Source organism: Carettochelys insculpta, chromosome 2 (assembly GCF_033958435.1).
Source record: "Carettochelys insculpta isolate YL-2023 chromosome 2, ASM3395843v1, whole genome shotgun sequence".
NCBI lineage: Eukaryota > Metazoa > Chordata > Testudines > Carettochelyidae > Carettochelys > Carettochelys insculpta.
The window spans coordinates 42,647,822-42,660,403 of NC_134138.1; the positions used below are offsets into that span (position 1 = coordinate 42,647,822).

The 12,582-nt window shown below is 44.0% G+C and overlaps 1 protein-coding gene across 6 annotated transcripts in view; it reads left to right on the forward strand.

Annotated features, from left to right (window-relative positions):
• SNX31 (sorting nexin 31) overlaps nucleotides 1–12,582 on the forward strand; it is a 91,073-nt gene that overhangs the window by 18,210 nt on the left and 60,281 nt on the right. For 5 of the 6 annotated variants that reach the window (XM_074986847.1, XM_074986849.1, XM_074986848.1 and 2 more), the window contains 2 exons: nucleotides 1,567–1,681; nucleotides 2,601–2,665. The exons of the other annotated variant lie outside the window; for it this stretch is intronic. In XM_074986847.1, coding sequence (XP_074842948.1) covers nucleotides 1,567–1,681; nucleotides 2,601–2,665 — 180 coding nt within the window. The remainder of the gene's footprint in view (nucleotides 1–1,566; nucleotides 1,682–2,600; nucleotides 2,666–12,582) is intronic. 6 annotated transcript variants of the gene reach the window in all.

Below are 12,582 nucleotides of genomic sequence, written 5' to 3' on the forward strand. Positions count from 1 at the left end.
GGTCACAGAATATGGCCATGCCAGGTAAATGCCTAATAATTGTCTCTCTCCAAAATCTTTTGGGCTGTTGAATATTGGAAACAGCCAACTTTCCAATCATGTTCAACTGAAATGTAAGGCCTGCAGACTGATAGTTCTGTCTAATGTAACTCCCCACCTCTATCCTCCTAAGTGCGCGTATAAGCTATTACGGACTATTTCTGTGGTTCACCAAAATATGAAAAAGTGGGATACTCCGGTTTAAAGAAACTTCCCTTCTGCTCCCCCTCACTCTCCAAATCCTTCAGACAAACATAGCCTATGTGTGGAAAAAATAACATTTACTAGGCAGTCAGTTCCAAGATGGGCTAATTGCTCTCATTGATTTGGATGTCTTGCACATACCATTGATGGTGATGGCTGGAATGGCTTTACATGGGAGACAGACGTAGCCGAAATGCAGGGTGAGGAGGAAGGATGTTTTTATTTGGGTTCCGTATCCATCTCTGGCAAATCACTTTGTATCTTTGCCTCAATTTCCCTGTCTCTATCTCAAAGGCTATGGAGGGATCAATAAATGTGAAGAATGCTGAAGATGAAAAGCTCTGCATAAAAGCTGCTGCTGTTGTGTTTGTGCAGCTACACAACATGGGAAACATGATTTGATTTTACATAGCTTTTTATGCTCTCTTTCTCTTGGGGCAATTTACAAGTACCTAATAATAGGTAAATAATAAACAAATTGGAGCTGTCCATGTGTTGTCAGTGTAGGAGTAATTTTAATATGTTCAGAAACTGCTTTATTGAGAGGGATTTTTGTCCAGGCCTGTAAGAGTTATGCCGCTTCCTTCCTGAAATGCGTATCGTGTTCTCTACCTCCATTTCTCCTGTGTCCATATGGTGGCATTAAGTGTATTATGGTAAATCTAGTTCTGTGCAAAGTAATTTCTCAATGGCCAAATGGTATTTGGCTGTAGAAAGCAGGCCGTATTTGCACTAACTAAAGTAGCTTTGACTAGAGTTGATTTATTTGGCCTTGAGCCCTGGGGTGGAAAAACCAACAAATAGCATCAGCATGAGTGAAAATCAAGGACAGAAGCCAGTGGTTTCCAAAAGAATCTTTATGGGATTATACAGTATTTCAAGTAAATCTTGGAATAGATAATTTGGAAAGCAAACACTCCAGACAAAGACAGCTATAACCTATTGCATTTTCTGCAGCATGCATAAGACTTAGTGAGGTAGCCATGCAGTGATCCTTCTGACTTGGAACTGAGAAACTGCTTCCAAGCTGTTGCTCAGTTTGTGCAGAACTAAAAACAAAACAAAAAGCATCATGCATTTCATTGGTGACAATGACCCCTCCAAGTGGCTCTGAAGAAAGTATTATTGATATTTCTTGGCAATGAAGGGATTGTATGCCTTGAATACTCTTTAGAGGTTAAGAGAGAGCTCTTAGGAGCCCTGAAGGTAAAGTGAATGGACATCCCACTGTCATGAGCAGATCACAACCAGCCCCGGGGAATATGGTGATGTCCACAGAAGCTTTGAGCAGATCTTCATTGTGTTACTTGATTGTCGTTGTAGCTAAGACGAGTCTTTGGGAGCACCGTGCCTGCCTTTCCTCCAAAGTTTTACCTTGCAATGACCGCGTCCATGGCTGACGAGAGGAGATCTCAACTCGAGGAGTACCTGCAGAATGGTCTGGTGTCTCTGCTTTCACTATATGGCTGGGTTTCCAGCTCAAGCGGCTTAAATGCTTGGATATGTTTATTGATTCTGCAAATTGTGATTTGTGGGACCTGGAAGGGCATACCCTGAATGTTGGGACTGAACTACTTTGGGCTTGATCCTGTAGTCCTAGCATGCTAAATACTTCCACTGACCTCCGAGTAAAAAAAACTGAGCCTTTGGGCGGGTCCCTTTCAAATTCCATACCCCTCCTCTTGCCTTTAAATTAACCTCCATTTTTTCCTAGAACTAAGTAAATGTGTTTTATTCTGATTTCCAAAACTATGTGTCTGAAGCACAGGGCTCTGCAGATATAATATGTCATGTGAATTTCACATAAGCCAATACATTAAAATGTAACCCTTGCAATTTCAAGTCATAAGAAGCTCTTATGCCTCTTGAGGCAATATATGCTCCATGGCTGGAAAAGCCATAAGGCTACTGTCTTCAGTAACCTCACTTGTAAAACTGTTGAGCACTTGGCAGCTCCTGATGATGTCAATGGGAGTTGCTGAAAGCTCATCACTTTAGAAAATAAGCTCCTGAATCAGTGACCCAGCTTTAGGCCCTTACATTAAGTCTTTGGTGAAACCTTAGCCCTATTGAAGTCTATGGCAAAAATTTCCATTGACTTCAAGGGAGCCAAGATTTCACCACTGGGGTGTATGCCTCATGCCTTTCACTTTGTGCTAATTGGTGGGAGTGGTCTGAGTACCAGCCAATAAAAATCAAACTTTGCTTGAATCACAGGGTAGGTGAAGCATTGATTCACAACTTTACCAGTAGCCCTTTATTACAGAGGGGTGCACTGCGGGTGTCTTACTTTCAGGCAAAGACCCTTTTCTCTCATTCTTTCAACTAATTCTGGTTTCTGTGCCCTTGTTTTTCAGTTACTGTAGATCCGAGTATTACAAATAGTGATGTCTTCATCAGTTTTTTTAGAAAATTACAGCAGGTAAGTGTTTTTTGCATGTTTCAGCAACATAAATAAGCTACTTGGACAATTGAATTTCTGCTTCTTCTCTTCTGAGCATAGGCTCCCTTTTCTGTGTGTGCTTCCTTGCATTCATATGCTTATAATATTGACCTCCTTTGTAAAGATCTCTTGATGAAAATTGCAATGTCAGAACTAGGCGTTGTCGCCATCGTGTCCACAGGCTTAATCGTTTCTCTCTGTACAACCTCATTTATGGTTTCATTTATGTCCTGCTGGAATATCTGATGACTCTTTTGCCAATAAATAACGTGCAGTGTCTCTTTTTGAGCGAGAGCTCAGTGAAAGGGTTTTGCAAGCAGACTTTTTTGGTTGTGTCAGTACTTTGGGGTGGTAAGTATATTGATCACTGCTGTGAACATGTCAGCTTCTTTTACATTGTAACACTGTGACGGGCAGAGTTGTGTACAAAGTGCTGCAACCTGAACTGTTTTCAAAATCCATTTTTATTTGCTTCATTGGGTGTGAGCAAGCGGAATATCCAGTATCATAAGCACAAACATCTCTGCTGCTTTGTGCATTTACTGCAATGTTTTGGTTGATGTTTCAATCAGAAAATTGTTCTGGCTCCCATAGAAAGGAAGCCACCCTCCTTGAGCCTCACTGCATGGTCTTTGTGGATGTGTGATACTTTCATTATGTTAATTTTATGTTCGGTGTAGCTCTTAAAAGCCGCATTGGGCAGCTCTTTCTGAAAGGGCTGGTTGTGTTTTGTTTATGTAAAGCACCTACCCATTGTATGATTAAAATCCAAATAGCTGTTATAAATTCCTAAGAGTAAGGTATTCTTGAAAGAATTTTGTATTGGAACTCTTTTTTTCCCTCTTGTTTCATATTTTCTCTGAATTTTAGGGTTAACGTGTCTACAGGTAGCTGTATAAAGAAACATTGCACACAAAGCATAAACAAATTCTTTTATAATTTAAAATGTGGCTGATTTCTAACATCTTCTTTTCAGATCAGGAAAGGTTCTTGAGTCAGTGAGAAAAGCAGCACTCTGTATTTGAGAGTTAAGAGATTTATTTAGGGAAGGACATATCCTAGGCTCTGACCCGCAACCCCCTAAAGTCAACAGAATGACTCCTGTTGGTCCCCATAGATCCATAAAGATAGCTAAGCAGAGCAGGCCCTTCATCAGTCCCCTTATTTTTGTCATTTCCCCCTCAGCTGTTAATTTCTGATTGTATCTCTTTTCTACCAGACCTCTTGTGGAGAAAAAAATGCCACTATGTTGTTGTAACTGGGGAAGTGGGCAAAGGTATGTCCCTACATGTATTGCAGGTGTTGGAATTGGCTGTCTGTGTGGCAGGTATGAATTTCTTCTTTGGTTTGGGGGACACATCTGATGCGAATAACGTTTCTAATTCTGATTATACAGACAAATTTCTTTGAGTATGTAGTGAGAGAGAGATTGAACACCACATAAGTAGAATGCTTTCTACATTTCATGGTAGTCTGACATAAATCTTAAGTTTAATACAAGGCAAATATATTTTTGCAACACAAAAATCAAAATTCTGTGCTGCTTCGGAGGGAATTTTTTTCCAAGTGTTGTGCTTCAAAGGTATCAATTTCCAAGCCTTTTTGTTTTTGGCTTTATCTTACAATTGCTAGACTTGTACAAAGTGATTTCTTCATAATATACATAGCGATAGTACTGGGTATAGTCTTTCATTATTGGAGTGAACTGGATTTTGGGACAGACCAGAAAGCTGTGTAAGTGGTAGAAGTTCATTCTCTGTCGATACCTGTGCTTAAGTGCCTTTAATTGGTGTAAGTAAAGGCTTAACAGGCATTCACTTAGATGTTAAAGAATCATACTTAACAACATGCCCTTGGTGGAGATGCTCCAAATATTTACTAGCACAATGTCCTGTAAAAAATGTTTTATGGCAGAAGAATTTTTAGTAGCTCTAAATGAGATGAATAGACTTGAGATGTCCCACTAGAGCCCTAATTTCCATTACTACATCTTTAAGACTTACAAGCCTCATTTATTGTGTCTTGCTTGACAAGTTGAATAGGAAGCATCAACCCCATTTATTTATCATTAAGTCCATGTCTCCACTACAAACTTTGGTTGACACAAATCGCTTTGGCATAAAGCCACCAATTAGTACATTGCATGTGAACATGGCTCCGTGTGTGCGCGTGTGTATGTATACCAGGAGTGCTGTATCAATGTGCGACGCACCTTAGGTAGATAACCCATGTTGCGTGAGACAGTGACAAATTGCAATCTTCTGTGAAGCTTTTTGGCAGTGCATGCTGGGGCCAAAGCGAGGCACACGGAACTGGGAATGAGGGATCAGCTTCCCAGTATGCAACTTTCTCCGTCCCTTAATGTAATCTACATCCCATTACTTTTGTGCCTTTTTTTCAACATCTCACAAACCTGTGTAGTCTGTCTCACTGTCCCACCTTCTCCGTTGGAAGCGTGGGCTTTGTACTTCCCTGCAGTATTGTCATGAATATTTCATGCTTAAGGCATGTGACCCTCCAGTATTAGCAGAGTTGCAAGAAAAGCCTAATGAGTGAGGAACAGGATGATTTCTTGGAGGACAGATTGCTCTGGGACATGGTGAGAACCAGTTCAAGGCTGTCCATGGGATGTCTGGCACTGCTGCAGATTGTGGTGTTCTGCTTCTGAGCTCAAGAAATGAGCACTGGCAATTGGGATTGTATTGTAACATGGGTTTGGGACAACGACTAATGGCTGCAGAATTTTGGAGGCATGAGGCTGGTGTGCCCTGCTCATGCTAGCCCCCAGTGCAGGGACTCCAAACAGAACTGCACAGACAATGGGAAAAGAAGTTCTGATTGCAGTGTGCAAACTTGCAACGCCAGGTTGCTCGTGGGTCAGTGGGAAGCTGTTTTAGATTTGGAGAATCTATGTGTTGAGGGGGTGGGGACGGCTTTGTCATGCAATTGTGCAGGACCATTAATAGCCTCCTGCTGCACAGGACCATAACTCTGGATGATAAGCAGGACATAGTGGATGGATTTGCAAAAACAGGATTTCCAACTTGTGATGGAGCAATAAATAGCACACACAAATCTTTTGGCACCAGACCACCTTGCTACAAAGTACAGCGTCAGGAAGAGCCACTTTTTCCATGGTTATGGCCGAATTGGTGGATCACCTGGAATGCTTTGCTGACATCTGCATGCTGTATTCAGAGAAGAGGCCTGATGCTTGTGTCTTTAAGAAGACAGGGCTGTTTGGAAAGGTCCAAGCAGATTACAGATGGGGAATTTTGAAATGTCAGTAGTGATCTTGGGGAAGCCCAGCCTATCCTTTACTTACTTGCCTCACAAAATATTCACCATCCACCTCAACAGCACTGAGGCAAGATATAGCAACTGGTCCAGCAGGTTCAGAATGACAGTAACATTTGCTTTTGGTAGGTAGAAGAGGGAGTCTTGATGTTTGCTTACATGATTGGATCTCAGTGAGAAAAATACCCCCATGGTGTCAGCTGCCTGTTCTGTTTTACATAATGCCTGTGAAGCCAAGGGGGAGAGTTGCTACCAGAGTGGAGGTGGAATGGCTGTCTCAGGTTGAAGATCGAGAGACACAAGGATTATCAAATGAGCTCAGAGCAGAGCCCTCTGGCTGCGGGAAGCTTTCAGAGAGCACTGTAGCAGTGAACCACAGTAATGTAGTATGCTAGACTGTGCTTTACTTCATCCTGCTGTTTTGGCACCTCTTAGGAACTGTGGGGGACTTAGTGGCTATCTGCGAATGTCAGTGCACCTGTTAATTCCTTGCTTCCCTAAACAAGACCTGCTTCTTGACACTTCTGTTTCGGAGGGCTTGTGCCTGGCACCGCTTCTAGCACCATCCCTGGTGAGTAAGACCTGATGGGGTGAGGGAAATGAGGAGAGATTGCTTGGTTTCATGAAACAGGGCACTGGAACTGAATACTGGCACCATTTTCCACTGGTGGTGATGGCTGTAGCTGGTATCTGAGCCGTGAGAGTGATGAGGGCACAGAGCACTGCTGCTGATGTGGTTGTCCTGAAGCCACTTGGGTCCTTGTGCTCAGAGCCATCCCATCCTTAGGACAGTTTGGGGTGGCTACCCTGACCATCCTGCACATGGGAGGCACTTGGGAAACTATGGGGCCTGGCATGGGGGCAGCGGCAGGGATTCACCCCCTTTCTCCTGCACCCACCCTAAGGCTGGTGGGAGCTGGAGTGGGCTGGGAGGCTGCTCTGCCCTGCCCTGTATGGCTTCTCAATGGGAGTGGAGTACCCCACGCGAGAGTACTCCATTTCCCACCGCTGTAGGGAAGCAAGTTGCTGTGGGCTGGTGGGGTGGAGCAGTGGTGAATGCAGGGGAAAAGAGGATGACCCCTGCTGCCACTGATGCGCCATGCCTGTAATCATCCAGCCTGCCCTGCTCAGGGCAGGGGATAAAAGGGTAGGGCAGGAGCAATACAGGGGCAGGGGCATTGCCCAGGCCCTGCACCTTTGAGGAGAGGATTCCAGGGCTCTCTGTGTCTTATAAAAGCAGTTGAAGTCAGGGAGCACAGAGCTGTGTTTGCAGTTAAATATAATTGGAGATACACATCTCCTAGAACTGGAAGGGACCTCAGGAGGTCATCTAGTCCAGTCCCGTGCCCTCTTGGCAGGACCAAGCACCATCCCTGACAGCTATTTGCCCTAATCCCTAAATGGCTTCCTCAAGGATTGAGCTCACAACCTCAGGTTAGGAGGCCAATGCTCAAACCACTGAGCTATCCCTCTCTTGAGGGTGCAGGTGGCTGGTGCCAGGGAGGACCTCTCTCTCAATAACAGGGCCCCTGGAGCATCTACATGGCTTTTTTTTGTCAAGAGACAAAAGATGTTCTTCTGCATCCTGGAGAGGCAGAATGCTGTCAGCCAAAGTGCCGAGTTTTGGTGACAGTTGGTCACAAAACACATTTTGCATGTCGATGCTCAGTGGCTTTTGTCAACAAAACCTTCTCAAGCAGACATAGTCCATGACATCATGCTTGTTTTTATACCAATTTTCTCCTTACTCTGAGACTTTTAATGGGTCTTTCACTGGATTGCAAGATATTGTCAGCTAGTACTTTCCTGTTCAACTCCAAAACCTTAAGTGAGAGTCCTGGAGCCAGCCCAGCCTGTAGGCAAGCCAAGGACACCCATTTTAGTCGGTGCATCTCTGAGGCTGTTTCTGTGGAGCCGCAATCACAGATTAGTGTTGCTCACGAGGGCGAAATAAATGGAAAGCACATTTGATTTCTCTTTTTAAAAAAAGGCATTTACTTTGTTCTGCACTGGAATGAAACCAAACCCGTCTGAAACTTTTTTCACCAGGAAACCTGAGAGACCAACGCCTCCACCCTGGAATAGCCAGTAGCCCTCTGATGCTTTATTTAAATATGGAATTGAACCTGGAATCCACACCCAAGTGAATACTCTAATCACTGAGCTATAAAGTCAGTCTCTGGCGTAATTAATGTGTGTATATATAGGCTGGAATAGCTCAGACAGATATACTGAGAGGGTAACTTTAGAGCTCAATACTAGTGCATTTAACTATTGGCTGCACTGGGGTATATTTCATTTTGTCCACAATTTCCATTGGGTGTTTGAGAAACTTTTGAAAGTCTTGTCAAAACACGCCTTTATGTCTACATACATTAAAAAAATGAAACGAAAGAAATATTTAACAGTCAGCACTAATGTTCATCCCTTGTCAGCATCTCGGGAGAAGGGTGGTGGTGATACCCTCTGTCCAGAACTGAGCAAAGGATGTGTGAGAGAGAGTTCCCCCTGCCCCCATGTCTCCTTTGGTGCACCTGGCTTGTGCTCATTCTATTTCCCATTGAGCAAACGAAGAACATAGTTTTGCTCATTGGATTCCATGGGAAAATGTGCAATGTGCATTTCTGGTCGTCTGTGTTAAGTCAATAGATTCAAGTGTTTCTAAAGAAGAAGTTAAAAGTCCCTTGAGTACTTGATGGAACCAATAGATCAAAATTGCGTCTGGTAACAGATGAAGCAACATTACTTCCTTGGGCTTTACCTGACGACTCTTATGGGGCATTGCTTTCTGAGGAGCAAATCCAAGGCCAAGGAGCTCACATCATGAGAGAGCTCATCTCATCCCATCATGAGTACAGGATAGACAATGATGCAGTGTAGCTGAAGTGTCTCCAAACAATGTCAAGAATTGTCGTGACTCTTCTGACCAGGGCAGTATTTGCCCCAGTGCTCAGCATATGCCCATTCTTTGAGCATGTGATCTAACGAAGAGGAGCAGAGGAGCCGCGCATGCACGGTCCGGCAGAAACGGCTATCAAGATCTCCGATCTGCGGCGCTGGGGCGAGCCTGACACCTAAGGTGGAACACCTATGGGGACACATCTCGAAGAACCATCGTTACTGCACAAAGGTGAGTAACTTCTCCATTCTTTGAGCATGTGGACTCTCTGCTTTCACAAACACTCGCCTCCTCATTTTTATTGCTTTTGCAAACCAGCAGTGGAACTGACAGACGCAGACTGAGTCAGCTGTATTTGTGTTTCTTTGTGCACACTAACAGAGGCCAGGTTAAGGCTCCTTTTGAAGATTTGACCCTGGTTTAAAAATTCTGTACTTTCCTAAACCAAAGAGAATTGGATCAGTATTTACTGCTTTCCATTTCCATATTTTTTTCAATGATGTAAGCTAGGGCTGAGCAAACCTTTTTCGTTGGGCTCCACTTTTCACCGCTGCCATTAGCAGTGTCCCCACAACCTGTCTAATGTAATCCAACATTTCCATTTGCTTGGTTATGTTCATATGGGGGGAAAAACCCTTTTGGGCATGTATAAGAAGACAAGTGTGTAGAATGTAAACACTTTGTTTTTATGTCTGTGTATTCACTTTAACAGTAACATACTTCAACATTTTAAATGATGGATGAGCCTGAGACCTAGCAGCTGATCACGCTGTGTCCCTCTTATGAAATTTCATGCCCCCACCCCCCCACTTTGCTCACCCCAATCTACCCAACAATAGAAAACTTGGATGGCAAAGTTGGTGTCAATGTAAAAACAAGTAATGAGGAGGACAAATTACAGTTAGTGATCCAAATCCCCTGGTTAAATTGTCACAATCCAAAAAATGACTTTTGAATGCAACCATGTTCAGGGTAATACATCTGGAAAAAAGCAGTGCACAGTAAGACTACAGAGTGGTCTTTGTTTTGAAAAGCAATGACTCAGAAGGGCTGATGGGCTGTGGTAGATAATCATCTCAACATGGCTGCACAAGCAGCCAGGAGTGGCTAAAAGAGCTCACGTGATGCCTGGATGTGTAAAGGGATGATTATCATGCTTCTGCACATGGCATTGTAAGGCTGCTGTTAGACTAGAGAAGGAGTGAGCAAACTTTTTTGTTGGGCCCCTCTTTTCATCCTGCAATTAGCAGCCCCCCCCCCCCCCCCGCCATAGTCCCATCCAGCCTTGGAATCTCCTTATTCATCCCCTTCTTTTCCTCATGGATTATGGTGGGGGGACGGGATTGGAGGCATTGCCCTCAACACACTCACAGCTCTGCATTCAGACAACTGTAAACAAATATACTTCAGAGACTGTTGGTCATCTTAGGGATCAGGAAGGGTTTGGTTCCCATGCTTCCCCTCCCCACCCCCAATTCATTACTGGCCAGGTTATTCTGGACTTCGTATTTTGACTTCTTCTGAAGAATCAGAGTCTGGCCACAACTGGGAATAAGATATGGGACAGGACGGACCAGTGCTCTGAAATGATACAGAGAAATCCTTGTTCATAGGTACTTAGCTGGTATGTCTTGCTCTCAGTGTTGTGTTAAACTGATCATTAGGTTTGGTGGTGAGAAGGAATTTTTTCCCCAGGTCAGATTGTCAGGGACTCTGGAAAGAGGATTGCCTTCCTCTTCAGATCTGATTGCCTGTTAGGACCAGCTGGGCATATTTACTCTAAGCAATACCCTGCCATAGCTGGGACCAGGGTGGCACTTTGGCCTCTTCTCTGTCTGAGGCACACCACAGCTGAATTTCCAGACAGCTGAAATGCTTAAATGTAATTAAGGTCAGTGGGGTTAGTATAGAGGCTATTTGGATGAAATTTAACAGCCTGTGATATACAGGAGGTTGGAAAAAGATGATCTAACAGTCCCTTCTGGTATAAAAGTCTATGGCACTTTGACCTGACCTGTTGCACTGATCTCCTAATTACCATCCTGATATTTCCATTTTGATATTTCAGAATTTGTTTCCATCCTGAATTAGGATGGAAAGTTCAAATATCCAAACGTAGCATTCTGAAAAATGTGGATCTGGAGATATCAAAACAATTGTTCTTCTTCGTATGTCCCCGTGGGTGCTCCACGTTAGGTGTTGGGCTCGCCCGGCGCCGCAGATCGGATCTTCCAAGCAGTTTCTGCCGGACCGCGCACGTGGCCAGGAGCGCGCAAGGGAGCGATGCGCACCGGCACGTGCGGTCCGGCAGAAACTGCTTGGAAGATCCAATCTGCGGCGCCGGGCAACCCCGACACCTAATGTGTAGCACCCACGGGGACACATCTTGAAGAACCATCATTACCACGGTGAGTAACCTTTCTGTTTTTGACTTTGTTTGACTTTAAGCCATGTCCCCTTGAACTGCTGCATTGCCTCATGGGAACAGTAGTTTGGATGCCCCTTCCCTCCGTGTTCTCATATGGCTCAGACCCCCTATCCAGGGCTCCCATAATGCACTACAGCAGCTCAGTCAGAGGGAAGGCTGCTGTGTGCATCGTGCATCTGATGAAGTGGGTCTTGGCCCATGAAAGCGTACGTGCCAAAAAAAAATCTGTTAGTCTATAAGGTGCCACAGGACTTCTTATTGTGTGTGCCTGAGCAGTTTGGCTAGGAAGTCCAGCCTACAGAGGGAAGTGGAGCCTGAGGTACCATTGCAAAGAGGCGCTGCAGCAACTCAGACAAGAGAGATTCATATTGATGGTACCCAAAGTGAAATGTTTCATTTGTGACATAATGGAAAATCCAAAAGGGAAAAAAAATCAGTAAACAAAAATTTCAAAGGCAAATTGTGCAGGAACTGCTTTGTTTTGTTAAAAACATGCTTGGAGGAGAATTCCTGGCCAGTTCTACTCAAGAGCTTAGTTATTGTTCAGGATTCTGTGTTAATAAACTGTTGCAGGTTTTATAATGATGAGAGGGCAGCAGATGATGTTTGCAGTTCAAAAGATTTTACTACTGGTGGAGTAGTTGAATATCCAGGAGAGGAGAAATTCAAATGGGAATATGTCTCGTTTTCAATATGTTTCATGTGATCCTGGGAATCTACAAGTGGTTGTATTTCAGAAGCAAGAAGGTCTAGGGAATGTAGAGGGCAAGTGGTGTAAATACTTACGGGTAAAGTTGCCAAATTATAAGCTTTTTTTTTTTTTTGCCTATTTTTGTTTGCTTAAAAATCCCATGAAGTTGAAGTCTGGAAAGAGTTTCTGAGCTTTGTATAAATGAGACAACAGCTTTGCTGCTCTTTTCCAAATAAGATATAGAATAAGAACTAGATGATAACTCATTCAGGTGATTGCCTCACTGCCACAGTGTGAACATAAGAACATAAGAACATAAGAATGGCCATACTGGGTCAGACCAAAGGTCCATCAAGCCCAGCATCCCATCTGCCGACGGTGGCCAATGCCAGGCGCCCCAGAGAAGGAGAACAGAAGACAAGTGATTTATCTCCTGCCATCCATCTCCTGCCCTTGTTATGAAGGCTAGGGCACCATACTTTATCCCTGGCTAATAGCCATTTATGGACCTGACCTGCAAAAATTTATCAAGCTCTTTTTTAAACCCTAATAGAGTCCTGGCCTTCACAGCCGCCTCGGGC